General features: G+C 37.8%; 1 protein-coding gene across 2 annotated transcripts in view; it reads left to right on the top strand.

The window, feature by feature from the left end:
* The window catches only part of dpp10 (dipeptidyl peptidase like 10), an 80,169-nt gene that overhangs the window by 21,431 nt on the left and 37,941 nt on the right, over window positions 1–20,797 (top strand). For both annotated transcript variants that reach the window (XM_084122402.1, XM_084122401.1), the window contains exons 2-3: window positions 10,133–10,247; window positions 12,332–12,427. In XM_084122402.1, coding sequence (XP_083978528.1) covers window positions 10,133–10,247; window positions 12,332–12,427 — 211 coding nt within the window. The remainder of the gene's footprint in view (window positions 1–10,132; window positions 10,248–12,331; window positions 12,428–20,797) is intronic.

The raw sequence follows: 20,797 nt of genomic DNA, 5'->3' as shown, positions 1-20,797 counted from the left end.
CCTGAGGAGTGAGTGTTTCAGCTGTGGTACGAGGCAGTCATGCAGAAGTGTTTTCTGCAGGTTGTTTGTGTTGAATGTTGTACACCTGTGTTCTGTTAGAGTCCGTCGGAAGCATCTTCAGACCATCGCCGGTGTCTCTCACACGTTTTAAAACAGAAAGACATTGTCGGAGTAGTTTGATGTAGCTTACAGTCAAACTGAAAAGTCTTCCTGCTAGGACATATAGAGTAGAATAAAACATACAGCTTACTTTTTTTTAAATGAAAATGCATTTTAGCCTTCATTTTCAGAGCCAGCCTTTCAGATGCACATTCCAGGTAATGATTGCTTTAACTATGGGTTATTAATCTAGAGAATGTGCCATTTATTGGATTGAATGATTGAGTGGTACAGGCAACTATAAAGGCTCTTTCACATCACAAATTAATGTTCAGAGCAAACAAGATTTTGAATAGAAGTAATGCGTTCCTTTGGTGCCTGGCATGCCGGGGACAATGTCCTGATTCATATAATTTGAGCTTTTGGTCACGTGTCTCAAACCACAGTGGGAAAAAATCTGCATTAATCTCATCTACTGTCACAAACAAAGCCTTAGACTTAACCAGTCTATTTCTCTTAAATTCAAGGTTTAATGGAGAATGTGTCACATATCTGGTAGGGTAAAGGCCCATTCATACTAAGAACCATAACTTTTAGTGATGCACCAATTTTGACTGAGACCGATAACCAATAAATCTATATATTTGAAAGCCGATAACCAATATATTGGTCTAAATCCAAATTTTTTTTAAAATAATTTTTGAGAGCCTGATTACAAAAACAATAGTCTCATGTCCTAAGCACACAATTATAATCATGTTCTCATTATAATTTTATTTAGCCTATATGACAAATTTGCGATTCGCATGTTGCACTGAACTGTATTCCTTTAAAAAAAAAAATCAATCATATTTCAAGCAATTCCAAACCATCATGTTGAACAGTGCACATCTGAAGTGTCTCAGCTGAAGGAAATAATCCATTATTTATCGGCGTTAATAAATCGGCCAAATTTTCTTATTGGGCCGATAACGATAACATTAATAATGGATATATATCGGGCGATAGTCATGTGTCGCTTAAAATGCTTGAGCTTTTGGATGAATTCTGATTGGCTGCCAATGTTGGAAAAATTATTGGAAAAGTTGGAAAAAAAAGATTGCTCTGAAAGTGATTCCAACAATATCATTCCTCAGTGTCGTTATTATTATAGTTGTGTTGTGAACTCTGCTATTCTCATTAAATTAGAATTATTATTACAACTTTGTAGTTATAGTTGTTCAATTTCAAAAAGGGGGGCAAAGCAAAACATATATTTTAACGATCTGAAACTTTGTGGGCGAATCTCGCAAATCTAAAATGTGTTGGTCTGAAGTCGCTTCATTACTCATAGGTGTGGTTTGGGCGTAACGTGAAATAAACCAATCAGAGCGTCATCTCACATTCCCTTTAAGAGCAGGCGCGCTTGTTCCATGGCGGATTGCTATTATAACGGCGGATTTGCCAGGAGCGGTTCACAGCCGAGGAGACCGACGTTCTCGTCAGGGCCGTAAAACACAGAGAAGTGACGTTGGGGATGGAGAAACACACCCAAATTAGCTTCGGTTAAACAGGCGTATAATAATTTGGGTAAATGTGTAAGCTAGATTTATGCCTATTTTTTCACATCTTCATGGACACCACAATGATTTCCCTCATGTGGAATATTTTTCCATTTGTATGGTTTGTAAAAATGTGAACTGCTGCGTCTGTGTAGATTAGAGAAGCAAAGTGCACACGCTACATTATGGCCAAGCATGCGCCCTTAAAATAGCATCTGAATAACGCGCCACTGACTTTAGACGAGGTTTCTCCTGGTCAGTGGTGGAATTGTTTTCTGAAACTGCAAAATAGCACCAGGGAATGTTTGCGCCAGAACACGCCTCCTCTTTTCGCTGAACCGCCCCCGGGAGCGCAAGTTCATTCCCTAGTTTACTGACGTGCGTCTGTGGAGGGAAAAGTCCGCTGTGCGTCGTGTGCAAAATAGGAATGATACATGCGTCGGTGTACAAAGTCAATTGCGCTGGGTGCAAGATAGGGCCCTTAGTGACAATATGGTAATATTGTTGCAACATTTGTAAATATCAGAGGATATTTTAGTGCAGCTAAAAACATCTTTACCTTTATGTATTGCATTGATGTGATTCGACCTGTATTGTATTTGACATTTACAATGCCTTCACAAAGAATAACAATCACATTTACAGTGCAATATTATTATATTCATTTTAAATCATCTTTTGTGTATTCGTTTCTCTGTTCTCTATTCAGAATGATTGCACACAATGACATTAAGATGTCAGATGCAGGGAACCATAAAACTCCATTCTAAAAACAGCTCTGCGCTCTGTAGAAATGTCTCTGTAGTTCAGTGTCTGTGTGCAGGGATGTGATATAATGATGTAGTTCATTACTGGATTATGGCTGTGCAATCATTACTGTAAAAATCTGAAGCGTAGTCATGTTTATGGTTTGATATATGTATACATGTACACTACCGTGCAAAAGTTTGGGTTCAGTAAGATTATTATTTTTATTTATTTATTAGAAGTGACAGTAAAGACATTATAATGTTTTAAAAGATTTGTATTAAAAATATATTCAGTTCTTTTGAACTTTCTATTTATCAAAGAATCCTGAAAAAAATGTATCCCTGTTTTCCCAAAATTATGAACTGTTTTCAACATTGATAATAATGAGAAACGTTTCTTGAGCATCAAATCATCATATTAGAATGATTTCTGAAGGATCATGTGACACTGAAGACTGGAGTAATGATGCTGAAAATTCAGCTTTGATCACTGGAATAAATTATATTTTACATATATTCACATAGAAAATAGTGATTTTTAAATTGTAAATATTACTGTTTTGCTGTATTTTTGATAACATAAGTGCAGCCTTGGTGAGCAGAAGAGACTTATTTCAAAAACATTTAAAAAATCTTATGGACCCCAAACTTTTGAACACTACTGTACAATTATCTTGTACGATTCTTGCCTTTAATTCTGTGTTAGCGCCACCACATGCTCTGATGTGTGTAATTGCAGGGGCTCTAGACATGTGACCAGTGTTGCCAACTATTTTCAATTGGACAGTAAGTAGCCAAAGCCTGCTCAAAGTCGCTAGATGACGTAATGCGCCAGTCTGCAGTTTACATGTTTTCTCTCCTAATCCATGCTTACATACTGTCATTTTAATATATAACCGAATGACTGTCCAATAAAGCTGTTAGACAACTGATCGTGTATAATATAGTGACTGACTATAAATCAGCAATCCAAAAAGTCACTATTTTATTTTATTTTTATTTTTTTGGGGGGTGGGGAGTTGTTGCAGGGTCTGAAAAGTCACTAGTCTAGTTGGCAACACTGCATGTGACCCTAAGATCAAATATTATTGGTTTGATGGATAGACTTACTAAAAAAAAAACGGATGTGAACATATAGAAATGCATTATCTCTATTCAAAATCTTGAGTAAATGTGTGTATGTATAAGCCATTAACCATCATCTTTCATCAGAAGCTGTTAGCTTTCATCGGTGAGAGGAAATGTTCCTGTATAGTGTTTCTGGTGCTTCATATAAGCAGCAAAAGAGAATTAATTAGCATATGCACACACTGTCTGAGAGACGCACACACATCAAACACGCGCACATAAAGCCGCTGCTCATACAGAGCTCATTTTGCCGCATTATTAGGCTTCAACGTTCGAATACACACACTTATGTGCCAAAACGCCCAACTATTTACTTGTCTTCTGTAAGCTTGATTTTTTTTTTTTTTTTACTTATGTTAGTAAAACTAAAATTATTTTTTTGTGAAAATGAAATTGGTTACACGAATTGTAAAGTTTCAGTGGTTGATGTTAAAGGGGTGGTTGATTATGATTTCACTTTTCTAACTTTAGTTAGTGTGTAATGTTGCTATTTGATCATAAACAACATCTGCAAAGTTACAATGCTCAAAGTTCAATGCAAAGGGAGATATTTGCTTTTAAAGAAATCGCTTTTTAAGGACTACAACAAACGGCTGGTAGAGACTACACCACATTCCTCCCGGGTTAGTGACATCACCAACCCTAGAATTTACATAAACCCCGCCCCCTGAGCACGGTTTATAGATTATCAAGATAGAATATGCTAATCAATGACTAGAAGATAACTACACATAAGCTACATAAACTCATCAACTAACCATTCAGAAATGTCCTGTTGCTTCTACATGTTGTCACTTCTTCTTGAGTCTCTCCATCATCGTCTGACTCCGGTTTGAACATAAAAGGCTAAAAGTTTTTGAAATGTTCAGTGCATGTGTGTGTGTGAGGTAAAAGGACACAAGCTGTTGAAGCTCCGCCCCCTGTGCCGGGAGCAGCAGCTCATTTGCATTTAAAGGAACAGACACAAAACGGTGCGTTTTTGCTCACCCTCAAAAAGTGACAACTTTAACATGCTATATAAAAATATCTGTGGGGTATTTTGAGCTAAAACTTCACATACACACTCTGGGGACATCAGAGACTTATTTTACATCTTGTGAAAAGGGCATTATACCACCTCTTTAATATAACCTTGTTTAAAGTAAAAATATAGACAGTAGTCAACATTTGAAGTTAATCTGAGTCATCCTAAAACAAGAACTGGTATTGTTCAAAATTCATGTATAACTTTGATGAAAGGTTTTGATCCACTTCAAATGTTGATTCACTGTATATCATGATATATATTGTTATCATGAAATAAAATTACTCCTATTGTGATATTAAGATTTCGGTCATATATTACCCAGCCTAGTTGCAATAGATTCTGGAGGTTTCCAGAGGCCAGATGTTGTGATGTCCATTTTATAATTCTGACATTGTCCAGTCCTTTCTGTAATACATACAGTAAATGTTAGAAACATTTTGCATTTGACATTTGCTTATGTAGACTTGCAGTTTATTGCATTTATGGATTTTGAGCGGTCACACGTGTCTTCGGTCTTCTGCTACATTAGTAAACGCGATCGATTATCGTGTTTCATGGCGTGTGAGGGAATGCAGGTGACATCAAGCGTACGAACCTGAGGGCTTCTGCTCATTTAAGAGATGAATAATGATTGGGTGAATCTGTTCGTCCCTTTGACCGTCCTACATCTGCCCTCAGCGAGGTCAAGGCAAGCAGCCATTACACGTGTTGCCTCGCTAAAAATAGAGGCACACGCTCTCTCTCTCTGTCTATAAACACGTGTACAGACGCTCACATTCAAAGTTTGATGAGTTCATTTTATTTTCGTATTATTGCCATCAAGTGAAATCACAGCTAATGCCAAATCATTCTTCAGATCTGCAGTTTTTTAGCATATCACATTGTTTAAAATTGTTGAAACCCTTCTCTCATAAAAATAACTCACAGATGGTGGTTCTGCAGACAGAGAGTGAGAGTTAAAACCTTGAAGTCTGTGCATATGAGCACACGAGGCTGTTAATTGACGTTTGCAGTATTTAAATAGTTTATGATCCTCTGAAAGGAGAGCTATTTATCCCTGACTGAAGACATAATGTACAGGTATGACTATGGCTGGCTATCGAATTCGATACTTTTTAGGCACCGACCAAATTGCCTCGATACCATCGAGTATCAAAATATGTCTTGTAGTTCGGCACCAAATTTCGATACCTAAGGGGTTAATCTCGTCAACGTCAGTGACCAACCCTCTACACACACCTTAGCAATAGAATCGCCATTGGCTAGTACATTTTTTGGGTTACTCGCCAAACTGATATACTATTTTATATATATATATATATATATACAGACCCTTTCCAAAAAATTAGAATATCATGGAAAAGTTTATTTATTTCCATAATTCCATTCAAAACGTTAAACTTCCATAGATTATAGATTCAGGGCCCACAACTTAAACGATTTCAAGTATTTAGTTGTTTATTTGTACATAATTTGGGCTTCCAGCTCATAAAACCCACGAAAACAGGATTTCAAAAAATTTGAATATTACATGAAATCACACAGTAATTACACAGTGATACCATGGTCATTGAACCAGGTTTTGGTTCTTTTGGCAGTGTGGGCAGGTGCAAATCCTGCTGGAAAATGAAGGAAGCATGAAGTGCTCTGGAAATGTCCTGGTAGACGGCTGCGTTGAGTGGACAGCACAGTGGACCAACACCAGCCGATGACATGGCTCCCCAAACCAACACAGACTGTGGAAACTTCACACTGGACTTCAAGCATCTTGGATTGTGTGCCTCTCCATTCTTCCTCCAGACTCTGGGACCTTGGTTTCCAAATGAGATGCAAAATTTGCTCTCATCAGAAAAGAGGACTTTGGTCCACTGTGCTTTATTAAATCCAGAGTCAACGCAGCCGTCTACCAGGACATTTCCAGAGCACTTCATGCTTCCTTCATTTTCCAGCAGGATTTGCACCGGCCCACACTGCCAAAAGAACCAAAACCTGGTTCAGTGACCATGGTATCACTGTGTAATTACTGTGTGATTTCATGTAATATTCTAATTTTTTTTAAATCCTGTTTTCGTGGGTTTTATGAGCTGGAAGCCCAAATTATGTACAAATAAACAACTAAATACTTGAAATCGCTTAAGTTGTGGGCCCTGAATCTATAATCTATGGAAGTTTAACGTTTTGAATGGAATTATGGAAATAAATCAACTTTTCCATTATATTCTAATTTTTTGGAAAGGGTCTATATATATATATATATAATTCCACCAGTTTAGCTTATAATTGTAAAATGGCACAGCTTTTTAAATATCTAAATGTACACTCTTAAGATCAGTCAATCAAACATTATATTATGATATTATGATAATCAAGCATTATTTAATGATAGAACTTTAGTAATTCGAACTAAAACTTGATAATCATGCATGAATGCATATTTGTCATTTTAGCTGAACTTAGGACTGGTGGTGGTGCTTAAGATGTTGTTGGTAATTATCAAAAAATAGATAATATTAATTGATAATAGTAATTATTATTAAAAGATAATCCTACTACTAATTCTACAACTAATAATGACAATATACAACACATGAGTTGCTGGGTTCATGAATGTTAATCCTGCATGTCTTCTGCTTGTTCTTAAAAGCTGAATAATTCCAGATGAACTCTTATATTGACAGGAAAATACAAACAAGAAAATCGTTTACATGTAGCGCGTCAATTTTGCGTGGTATGTAAGATTCTCTCTCGCTCTCTCTTTGCGTGTGTGAGAAACGCGACGGCGAGTCGTGCGCCTTTACACTAGAGTTTACGGTACATCAAACTGAGCTGAGCTGCATTTGAAACACTAGCACAGATCTCTTGATGAAGAGCGAAACTCTCAAGCGCTCAGTCAGAGTGTTCAGCGAGTGAAAATATATCTATGCTAAACTTATACTTGGCATCTAACACACACACTGGTGAGTAAAATCTAAGAATTTATTAGCCAATGGCTAATGATAGACATTATTTAGTCGCCCAGAGTCAAATATACTCACATATGCGAGTGATTTACGCATTGTAGAGGGTTGGTGAGCCAATAAGCATGCAGCATAATTGGCTGTGGCGAGGCGCCGGGGCATCAAGGTAAAACACTAGTTTACGCCGGTTACGCCCAGAGACGTCGTTTACACATGAGGCTGTAGTGTGTAAGCGTCCCAATCCCCATAGGTGGAAAAGATCCACCAGGCTCAATGCCAACAGCGGGCAATGCAATATTTCTGACAAGATAATTGCCACCAAGACCAGCACTGTACATCACCTTGTTTGTGTTTTATTACATGAAGTCCATGTGGAGACTTGACGAGTTCTCTGACTGCTCACTTCAGCCTGAAAGCGCCATTAGCTTTCATAAGTGAGCGGAAATGTGTTCAGCGTTTCTAGTTCTTTGTGAAGATAGCCTAAAGGTTTAAAGTAACTTGTTGGCAGAACACAGCGGGGAGAGAAGATGAATGACGTCTCCACAGCTGCTTCTCAGAACATTTAAGGTGGAATAAGCTCTAAAGTGTTGGAGCAGAAGGCCTTGATCCATCTGACAGAAACCTCGTCTCCAATTCAACTAGTTTGAACATCACACAGTCTGAAAAACTGATCTTTCGGGTGTGTTTGAGCTCAGTTATACGCAACTCTTGCTTATAGGAATATTCCAGTGTTTTTTCAAACGAATTTCTGAGTACCTCTTATACGAGACATTTACCCAGATCATTCAGACTCGTCCCTCAGTGAGTACAAATGAACTCAAATGAAACCTTTATTAACAGCTTCAGTAAAGCATTACTAGACTTTAAACCCTCAACTTTGCTTCTTTTTTTTTTTTGCTATGTTTTATGAAGAAATATCTTCATTTCTATAGCGCTTTTAACAATGTAGATTGTTCCAAAGCAGATTTACATTGATAATAGGAAATTAAAGTAAAGTGTTTTGGCTTTACAGCAGCTCTAGAATAAAGTTATTGTCCAGCTAAATTTAGTTTGATTGATTCACTTCCGTCGCAACGATCATTAGTTATTAACTTAAGGGCCGCTAACACGACACCGTTTAACAGAAAACTCTTAAGTTCTCTCTGCGCAAACTTCACCTAAATGTTTGCTCACTCATTGCGTTTTTACATTGTGGTTATTTTGTTGTTAAGAGTTTACACAACACAAGGAAGCTTGATTTCAATCTTTGAATTAAATGTTAAATGTGTGTAGGTCTAACTCCAGTATTCAGAAATACTATAGAAACAGAATAAAGTAATCAAATGTAAAATAACACATAGTCTTTTAGTTCTGATTCCTGACTAAATTAAATACACAGGCTAATAATTCTCATTCATTACAATTAAAGCTATCTTTTGTTGTTTTGACGACAACATTAATGACAGACACATAGCCTATGGCTGCTGTCACTTTTACAGCTAGTGCACGGATCCATTACTGTTTTCATTATACTGTCTGTCACACTGTCACATGCGTTTTATACATAACCGACTGTGTTTACGAGTATACTTGCCAAGACCGGAGGTTTTACACAATTTTGCGTTTTTTCCCCCATTAAAGCGATATAATCTGCGAAAAATAACTTTTGTTACTCGCGAGCTGTACTCTTATGTATGCACGCAGTGCAACTATCTCTCAGAGAGCGCGCGAGTAGCCTACTGGATAGTTTAAAATCGCTTGACTATTTAAACTGATAAGACTTAAGAAGACGTGAAAATTATAAACTTTAGTTACAATGCACTGATGGCCCGATTGTGCAAGAGACCATTCAGTCATGTCCCGACTCCTAAACGCGAGAGAGAAGACGTGCGTCGGCAGCACCGCTGAACACTCAAGCTGTTTTGTGAAATTGCTAAATCGTCATTGGAGGCTGACTTGCTGCTCTCGCGCTCAGACAGGTGTTGTTGTTGTGCGCGCTAGGGAACGTAAATGCGGCATACGTCATCGCGTCGCTATATCATTGATATCGCGATATGACACTTTTTTATCATGTAAAAATGTATACCGCTATTATTGTGGACGGTATGATATGGCACACCCCTAGTTTGAATATATGTGCGCAGGCGTGTAGTCCTTCCCTACCAACCCTCAACATACTACTTGTCTGGCCTTAAAATTAATAATACAGAATTTTATCGCTTCCATGTAGCCATGTGAACCGGAATTATCCCGAAAACGCTTTATCTGTACAGAGGTAAAGGGAGGCCTTCACAGGGAAGAGCCTAGTTGACATTTCAGGACTGCGCTGTCGTCGCGTCCAGGCGCAGGTCCTTCATCAGATCTGGATACGGCCTGGATCCGGCGGACTGCGGTAAACCTCGGGATAAACAGAGAGACTAATATTAGCGTAGACACCATTCTTCTTATGATGTAACAAGTACATCAGGATTTATGGGAAGTGTTCCCAGTTCCGGCTGATCTAATCTATGCAGCCTAACATTGAATTATAGAAGTCAATAATGTGTTATGTGTATGCTAGGTCAAAGAGATGTGTTTTTAGTCTAGCTTTGAACTGACAGAGTGTGTCTGCTTCCCGGACAATGTTAACGTGTCTGTTTGTCTTTCCTGAAGGATCTGGGTGGCATGAGTCCACCTCAGAGGAACTGGAAGGGGATTGCGATCGCTCTGCTGGTCATTCTGGTGGTCTGTTCTCTCATCACCATGTCTGTGATCCTCCTCACTCCAGGTACAGCAAACCCCTAATGATGAATTTACAGGTTTTTTCCAATTGCTAACACGCTAAAATGACACGCACAGCACAATTATTTAAACTGACACACAGAGAGCCTCTTCAAAACCTCTTCAAAAGTCTAAACACATTTTATGCTTTACACACATTTTGCAATGCAAAATGGCACTTTTTAAATGCACTGAACACGGTTCTCTGCATAAGACACAACAATCTGACATTAAGTCACGTTTGCCATTTCAAAACACTGCCGTTCAAAATGACACTCCATGATCTGATTGGCCGATACATGTGCCACCTGACCAAACTCCTCAATGGTTCATTGTTAACACTTCAGACTCCTCTTATTTGAGGTTGTGGTTATTCCAACATTAGAACTTTTTAATTGGGAAAGGTCCTCGAGCTGGCACTCGAACTCGGGTCGCCTGAAGCACAACCGCATTACCGTATTTTCCGGACTATAAGTCGCTCCGGAGTATAAGTCGCATCAGTCAAAAAATGCGTCATGAAGAGGAAAAAAACATATATAAGTCGCACTGGAGTATAAGTCGCATTTATTTAGAAATTTATTTCACAAAATCTAAGACCAAGAACAGACATTTAATCTGGAAAGGCAAGTTATTTAACTACACAGTAGCACACAGAACAGCAGGCTGGGTAGGTGTCCGGTGTGTTAAAGCAACACACTAACAGTTATTCAGCTACACAATAGCATAAAGAACATATACCTGGGAGGCTGAATAGGCTAAATTAACATAAGCCAGGGAGTCCAACAAGCAAGTTACCAGTAAACAAGTTCACCAAGCTCCCGCGATCTCATTCCACATCACTGAATCCATTGAATTTTCTTCATATGGTGTCGCTTCTGAATAACTCCGCCAACTAGAGCGCCCTCTCGCGGCTGTAGACGGTAATGTTTTCTCTTGGTTCATCTCAGTCTGAATTAATTTTGATATATAAGTCGCACCTGAATATAAGTCGCAGGACCAGCCAAACTATGAAAAAAAGTGCGACTTATAGTCCGGAAAATACGGTACACCTCAAAGCATTGCCTGTACAAGGCTATCGGCTCTGACAGTTAGAAGATATTTAAATAAATGTTATAATCGTAATAAAAAATATTATTGTATCACTTATGCAAAGCATATTTGTTCAGTGATAGCAATGAAGAAAATGGATAGTAAACCCATAGACCTAACAGTCTTCTCAATTACTTGTACGAACTTCCGGGTAAAGCCCGGCCCACTTCCGGTTTTATCCGAATACGGATATGATTAATTTTGAGATTGTTACAGACTTTCTACTGACTATAAGTATCTTTGCAAGTTCGACTTATTCTACTAACCTTAACCTACCAGTCTACTAATAGTCTAATGAGAGTTAGTTGACATCTACAGTTGTGACCAAAAGTGATGTCTGGGGGGAATAACTCTACAAGTTCGATGAAACAATCAAATTATGAGGACAATATTTTATATATTTTTTTAAATATGAGGGACGAACAAAACACTAAACTTGGTTATGGTATTTGTCTGACAAAATTATTTGGCAAAAAAGGCATAGAAGAACAAAAAGCTCAGAGGAAAAAGCATACATGGACTACAACATAATCCATTATTAATATTTCGTTGGTTCTCTCTTGTGTTCATAATTTCTTTGTATGACAGCCTGGATAAAAATTATGTTGGCGCAATTTGGCATGTTTCATCGTGTTATCATCACAAATAAAATCCAAGCAAAACTACGCAATATGCTAAACTCTTTAAATAATAATATTTGAATTCGGGGGAAAATGTCAATTTTTCCTAAGCTTGACATCACTTTAACCCACTACTATAGTTGCAGATTAATGAGTTAGTTGACATGTTCTTGCAAAATTACTTATAGTTAGCAGAATGTTTAAAGTGGACTATTGAAACAAAGTGTAACCAAACCTCTGCATTGCTAAAGACTTGAGTCTGTGTGTTAGTGAATCTGCTGTTTGTTTATGTAAAGTGTGACACCCGTGGCCTTCAGCGGCTCCATTACTGCTCGTGACGCTCGTGTCTGTCTGTGTGTGTGTGTGTGTGTGTGTGTGACAGTGGACACGCTACCAGGCAGTGACACCAAGTTGGCGGTGGAGGATCTTTTCAGTGCAGATTTCAGCGTGCACGACCCTGAAGCTCTCTGGATCAACGGTAAGACAATATGACCAGAGATCCACACGCATCATTAATTTCTAATGGCTCTCATTCATTAATCATCTGTACACCATCACGAGCTCTTAAGCACAGCTGATCGCAGAGGATGATTGATCATTACCGCAGATAAACATTATAAAACCACCAGGTTGAATAAAAGGAAAACATCTCTGAGTGACATGTTAAGATTCACTGCAAAAATACATTTCCTTTCTTAGATATTTCTACTGGACAAAAATACTTGGCATTCTTAAATCAAGACGCATTTACTTGAGAAGCAAAATTACTTAAAGGGTTTGCTCACCCAAAAATATAAATTCTGTCAGTAATTACTCACCCTCATGTTGCTCCAACCCCGTAAGACTTTCGTTCATCTTCGGAACACAAATTAAGATATTTTTGATTAAATCTGAGAGCTGGCTCACTCCTCCATAGGCTTCTAAGACATTATAACTTGCTGGCCCAGAAAATGCATTAAAGAGATCGTTAATATAGTCCAAGTGACTACAGTGGCTCTATCTTAAGTTTATAAAGCGACGAGAATACTTTTAGTGCGCAAAAACCAAAAAACCCTCAAAAATAACGACTTTATTCCACTATTCATTTCCTTCTCTAGTGTTTTAGTGCAGCGCGTCTGTGTTGTACGTCACACGTAGGCTCACTATTGGCCGATGCTGGTCATGTGTGTGATGTGTGTGACGTATAACACAGAAGCGCTACGTAGTTATACTTAAGCCACTGTAGTCACTTGGACTATATTAACAATGTCTTTAATACATTTTCTGGGCCAGCAAGTTATAATGCCTTAGAAGCCTATGGAGGAGTGATCAGCTCTCAGATTTAATCAAAAATATCTTAATTTGTGTTCCGAAGATGAACGAAAGTCTTACGGGGTTGGAACAACATGAGGGTGAGTAATTCATTTTTGGGTGAACTATCACTTTAAGTTAATGAGTCTTGTTTTCAGAAAAATGTGTCAAAATGAAGTGAGTTTATGCTTAAAACAAGAACAAACATCTGCCAGTGGAGTCAGAAACATAATCTTTATTCAAAGGGAAAACTGTCACATTATGTTCAGTTAGTTTCATTATCATGGACTTTTAGTTTGTGTTCATGTTCATCATGTGTTCCTTTGTTTAGTTTTCCCGTTCCTCATTATTAGTTCATATCTGTCAGCTGTGTTCTATTAATCATCCTAATATGTGTTTGCTATATAAGTTGGTCCCTCACATTCATTCTCTGTCCGATCACCGTTACCCTATGCACTGCAAAAAAAATTGCTTTTCTTACTCAGCATTTTTGTCTTGTTTCCAGTCCAAGTATCAAAAAATTCTTAAATCAAGATGCATTTACTAGATGAGTAAAATGACAAAGGATATTATGTCCTGTTTTCCGGGGGAATTAATTAAAATTAAGTGAGTTGATGGGGTAAGCCAATGGGGTAAGAAAAATATTCTTAATTCCAACAGGAACAGGATTATTTTTCTTACCCTATTGGCAGATAATTTTGCTTATTTTACACAAAAACTCACTTAATTTGTATTTATTTCCCCAGAAAACGACTAAATATCTAATGTAATTTTACTACTTTAGTAAATGCATCTTGATTTAAGAAATGTTTGATATTTGGACTGGAAACAAGACAAAAATACGAAGTAAGAAAAGCATTTTTTGCAGTGTGTGTGTGTTACCCTGCTTGTGTGTTACCTTGCTTGTTTGCCTTCCTTGTGGATAATTATCATTAAACGTCGTGTTGGAACTTGATCCTTCTGACTTCCTGAACCCACACATGACAAAAACATTATTTTTCTGACTCCATTAGCAGATATTTTTACTTGTTTTAAGCCTAAACTCACTTCATTTTGACACATTTTTCAGAAAACAAGACGTAATATCTAAAGTAATTTGCTTCTCTAGTAAATGTCTCGATTAAGAATGTTTAATATTTTGTCTTGTTTTTCCATTACAAATATCTAAGAAAGAAAATCAAATACAGTGGCAAATAAAAGCACTTGTATCATGTTCTTCCTCAGTGTTTCTGTCTTGTTTTCCAGTACAAATATCTAAACATTCTTAAATCAAGATACATTTACTGGAGAAGCAAAATGACTGAAGAATGTTTAGTATTTTGTCTTGTTTTCCAGTACAAACAGGGCCGGGTAGGGCCGCTAGTGGGGTGAAAGGTGGTGACAATTATAGGGGCCCCCGCTGCCCAGGGGGCCCCACAAAATCCAGCAGTTATACTATATAGGCCCCTGTTGTGTGAATAATTCTAATATTTATATTAGTTGTATGCCTGAGATTTAAATAAAAACCACGAAAACATGCAATTTGGTTAAATATTTTTTTCAAAATATTCTCTTACCTCCCTATAAATGGTTTAGTCCGATCTAAAGTATTTATTAATTATTCAGTCAGTGACAAACATCAGATCGACCCAATAAAATTGTAAGTCCCGCCCCAGCTCGTGAACAGAACCAATCAGAGTTGAGGCGGCAGTGCCTGAAGTTAACGATGAACTTGGTGGAAGAGCAGGAGATTGACTGAAAATGTTGGGGAAAAGAAAACATAACTTAGGGCACCAGAAATGCTATGAAAAGAATGAGAGGGAGGCCAGGAGAGTTGCTGTATCACAGTCGATCAAGACGTTCTTTGAAGACAGGTTGTATTGTTATTTCGCTGGAAATAAGAAAACTACCGTCTACAGCCTGTCGGGTAGGCTACTCACTCTTCATTATCGATGCGCAGTTGCGCACCACAATCGACCGAATGATTACGTGTTCAAAATCCCTGTCTTTTTACACTATTGTAAATAGAGTTAAAAAATTGACACGAGTCACGACGCATTGCATTATGCAACGGACCTGCCGGCTGATGTATTTATTAGCCTACATCAATAAAACACGAATGCACTTGAATGAATAAATTTTAGCTTTATTTAATAATATTATCTTTATTAAAAAAATAAAAAATAAATGAGGTTATTTTTTACATTTGACTGCATTCTTGTCATTCTTGTATAAATGTTTACTTTTTGATTTGAATTATAACAGACTGTTTCCCTGATGGGGGAAAAAACATTATTTTGCTGTTACTTTTTTTAAATTGGTTTTATTATTATTTAACAATTTCTTTTTATTAGTTGTAATTTTTATATAAATGTAACTTTTAAAATAAAGGTTTTACAACAACATCACCTTCTTCTGTTATACTGTATGTGGGCCTCCATGCTCATCTATTGTACAGTATATGATATTGGTGGAGGGTGGTGGGGGCCCACATCAATATTTTTTTCAGGGGGCCCCGAATCCTCTAGCTACGGCCCTGAGTACAAATATCTAAGAAAGAAAATACATTTTTGCAGTGCAGTCACATTGTGAATGCCAATTTCAGCAGCTCTGACCGTTTTTGTATTCAGTTCGGATCCGTCAGTGTAATTTGAATATTAATATATCATTTTAATATCATGTTTAGTGTTTGACAGTAAGCTTTGCTCAAAAATGTTCCTTATTTATCACAGTATGGTGAGGCTGTTAGGGCTGGGCGGCATATTGAGTTTGTATGATATATATTGAAATATTTGTATAAACTGTATAGGATGAGGCAATGCCATTCATATCGGTATAGAGCAGCTTAATATTACGAGCGGAGGACAGAGAGTGAGCTACTGTGCGGAAAGTGCATAATCCAATTTGTCCTAAACGTGAGACATGCTGTATATTCACAGCTTCAAAATAACTTAACATGGTTTGCCCCGACAGATGCTCTGACAGATACTCGTGCGCTTTAATGCGTTTGAGATGTGTTTTCCTCAGTGCATTACTTAACATAATTTCACAGGTATATTCTCCATCTGTAAATGCTAAAAAGTCATGCAAATATTTCCATCTCGCTGTCAGGAGTGGATGAGCCTTATGCAAGCGGGTCTCCGCGAAACTTCACAGACTTCAGGGGAAGAGCGCTGCATTTATTTTATACAAAATTCAGTAAAAACTATTTAAATATATTTTAAAATGTAATTTATTCCTGTGATCAAAGCTGAATTTTCAGCATCATTCCTCCAGTCTTCAGTGTCACATGATCCATCAGAAATCATTCTAATATGATGATTTGATGCTCAAAAAATGATTATGATTATTATCAATGTTGAAAACAGTTGTGTACAATTTTTTTTCAGGATTCTTTGAATATAAAGTTCAAAAGAACATCATTTATTTGAAATAGAATCTTTTATAACACTATAAATGTCCTTACTGTCACTTTTGAACAATTTAATGCATCCTTGCTGAATAAACATTAATTTCTTTCCCCCCAAAAAAACAACAAGCCATACTGACCTAAAACTTTTAAACGGTAGTGTATAATGTTACAAAATATTTATATTTTAAAAAAAATGCTGTTTTTTTTTTTTTTACTTTCTATTCATCTAAGAATCCTTTTTTTTTTTACATTAAAAATAATCATAAATGTTTCTTGAGCATCAAATCATCATATTAAAATGATTTCTGAAGGATCATGTGACACTGAAGACTGGAGTAATGATGCTGAAAATTCAGCTTTGATCACAGGAATAAATTACACTTTACTATATATTCAAAATAGAAAACCGTTATTTAAAATTTTAATAATATTTCAAAATATCACTGTTTTTTTGTGTGTGTATTTTTAATCAAATGAATGCAGCCTTGGTGAGCAGAAGAGACTTATTTTAAAAGCATAACAAAACGGCAGTGTATATTGTATATCACTATTTTGCCCAAAATAATACAGAGATGTGATTTCGTCTTTATCGCCCAGCCTTATGAGGCTGTGAGTGGACAGTGTGTCATGCATCTTCCCATTCCTGATCAACAAGACTATTTTCTATAGTATTTCCTGCATCATAAGAATCAATGAGACGAGGAAGAACTATTCGGGCCAGCCTATAGGAAATCAGTGTGTGTGAATAATCCAGTAGCACGTGATGTGACGTGTCTTTGAGAACTTGACATTTCAGTTCCTTGAATACCATCTAGCGACTCTTAAAATATTTTTGCCATATCGGGCATCACAGGCATTGGCGGTTTGTGTGTGTGTGTGTGAGGAAGTATCTAGATGTGGTAGTTGCTATGGTAACAGGAATAGGGAAGGATCACTCAGGTCTTACACTGGCAGCAGCAGCAGCATGAATATTTCATTGTGTGTGTTTGTGTGTGTGTGATGCAGTTGAGCTTCCAGACAAACCCATGCTTATCAGAGTCATGCAGTCACTCCAGTCCTCAGCTTAACGCTGCTCTTCAGCGTGTCTCGCACACGGACGTGATGCAGCTGATCTGATGTGACCCTGAGAGCCGAGCATCTGTGTGTAGATCGTCCTCTAGCGAGCGCTTGTGTGAACGTGCAGCGCATGAACCACAGAACGAGTCCACGCATCACATCAGTACAAGAGAATAAATATTTCACAGCAGCATTTCTCCAAACGTTTTCAAGAGCAGCCACTTACTCAGCTTTACTGTTTTTCGATAATCACTGATGACATCATGGGCATCGGGAGATTTAATAGGCTGGACTCACACTAATGCATATTTTGACACATCAGATGTTTTGCCCTGTCTGTCTCAAGTCCTCAAATGAACACTGTTTACTCTTTCTCCATGTTACTGGGCCGAGAAATTCACATTTTCCGTCAGATTTCGTGAAAACCACAGATTGTACTTCCGCTTTTTTGTATCCCCGCCCACAGACCGTCGGATCGCGGGGGGGTTATTAACATAGCAGTTTTTCTATTCTTATTAAGAGTAGCTTTATCACTGAAAACGTTATCGTACTTTGTCAAGTCTTTAAACATCATTATGGTACAAATGGAAAACTATGGCAACAGCTTTCTTTCAGGTTTTGCCCTCCTTTTGGCCTAAAACACTGTTCGTTATCATCCTCTTTGAAATGCTGACTACAAACACTGAGTTTTTTCAGATTGTCCGTTGTGTCATTCTCTCCATATTTATGATTCTTTTCAGCTAGTCAACAGACTCGGCACTATTGTGATTAAAAGTTTGCTAAGAAGTATTACCTACTAAAGCAAGCTCTTATTTGACTCTGTTCAGGCGTATTCATAGCGGACTGGGACGGCACCATGTCCACTGCATTATTGAAGCTTTAAAGCTAAGTTTTATTGAAAGCCCATTCTGTCAGTGGTGAAATACCACTTTAAGACATAACTGACTGTTTACATTAATCTCGCATCATAAAAGCATTTTGAGATGCAAGTGCATTCAACCACTTACAGTGAGGAAAATAAGTATTTGAACACCCAGCTATTTTGCAAGTTCTCCCACTTAGAAATCATGGAGGGGTCTGAAATTGTCATCGTAGGTGCATGTCCACTGTGAGAGACATAATCTAAAAAAAAAATCCAGAAATCACAATGTATGATTTTTGAACTATTTATTTGTATGATACAGCTGCAAATAAGTATTTGAACACCTGAGAAAATCAATGTTAATATTTGGTACAGTAGCCTTTGTTTGCAATTACAGAGGTCAAACGTTTCCTGTAGTTTTTCACCAGGTTTGCACACACTGCAGGAGGGATTTTGGCCCACTCCTCCACACAGATCTTTACTAGATCAGTCAGGTTTCTGGGCTGTCGCTGAGAAACACGGAGTTTGAGCTCCCTCCAAAGATTCTCTATTGGGTTTAGGTCTGGAGACTGGCTAGGCCACGCCAGAACCTTGATATGCTTCTTACAGAGCCACTCCTTGGTTATCCTGGCTGTGTGCTTCGGGTCATTGTCATGTTGGAAGACCCAGCCTCGACCCATCTTCAATGCTCTAACTGAGGGAAGGAGGTTGTTCCCCAAAATCTCGCAATACATGGCCCCGGTTATCCTCTCCTTAATACAGTGCAGTCGCCCTGTCCCATGTGCAGAAAAACACCCCCAAAGCATGATGCTACCACCCCCATGCTTCACAGTAGGGATGGTGTTCTTGGGATGGTACTCATCATTCTTCTTCCTCCAAACACGTTTAGTGGAATTATGACCAAAAAGTTCTATTTTGGTCTCATCTGACCACATGACTTTCTCCCATGACTCCTCTGGATCATCCAAATGGTCATTGGCAAATTTAAGACGGCCTTGACATGTGCTGGTTTAAGCAGGGGAACCTTCCGTGCCATGCATGATTTCAAACCATGACGTCTTAGTGTCTTACCAACAGTAACCTTGGAAACGGTGGTCCCAGCTCTTTTCAGGTCATTGACCAGCTCCTCCCGTGTAGTTCTGGGCTGATTTCTCACCTTTCTTAGGATCATTGAGACCCCACGAGGTGAGATCTTGCATGGAGCCCCAGTCCGAGGGAGATTGACAGTCATGTTTAGCTTCTTCCATTTTCTAATGATTGCTCCAACAGTGGACCTTTTTTCACCAAGCTGCTTGGCAATTTCCCCGTAGCCCTTTCCAGCCTTGTGGAGGTGTACAATTTTGTCTCTAGTGTCTTTGGACAGCTCTTTGGTCTTGGCCATGTTAGTAGTTGGATTCTTACTGATTGTATGGGGTGGACAGGTGTCTTTATGCAGCTAACGACCTCAAACAGGTGCATCTAATTTAGGATAATAAATGGAGTGGAGGTGGACATTTTAAAGGCAGACTAACAGGTCTTTGAGGGTCAGAATTCTAGCTGATAGACAGGTGTTCAAATACTTATTTGCAGCTGTATCATACAAATAAATAGTTAAAAAATCATATATTGTGATTTCTGGATATTTTTTTTTTAGATTATGTCTCTCACAGTGGACATGCACCTACGATGACAATTTCAGACCCCTCCATGATTTCCAAGTGGGAGAACTTGCAAAATAGCAGGGTGTTCAAATACTTATTTTCCTCACTGTATAGTCGCACACAGCCGTATGCCGCAAGCATTTGACAAAAAAAAATAAAAATGGTCAGAAAAATACATTTTTTACAATTAGCCTTTTAAACAAATGTTTTTATGTTTATGCATTATTTAGCAGTAATTATTTGACATATGGGCCTTTAGCAGGCCTACATCCGCTCGTAAGATTGCCTTTAGCTTGCTTGGCAATCCAGAAACCTTCTGTGGCAATAGACCTTTAAAAGATCTCCTTCACTTTAGCATGTTTTCATTGTTCAAGCTTTAAACATTCAAGCATGAAATTCTAGTAGAGCCCAAAAACAAAATCAAGACTTTGAAAAAGTCAAGTCAAGTCAATTCACCATTATTTATATAGCCCTTTTTACAATTGTTTCAAAGCAGCTTCACAGTGATAACATGAAAATAATACAAAAAAGTTTGTTTCTAGAAGAAAATTGTGTCATCGTCCACCTTAAGTAACTCAGATCAATACTGTTGTTGAATATTTAATGTCC

This window comes from Abramis brama (assembly GCF_963993115.1).
Source record: "Abramis brama genome assembly, chromosome: 8".
In the NCBI taxonomy this organism is placed as follows: Eukaryota; Metazoa; Chordata; class Actinopteri; order Cypriniformes; family Leuciscidae; genus Abramis; species Abramis brama.
This window is presented reverse-complemented; position numbering and strand designations above follow the sequence as displayed.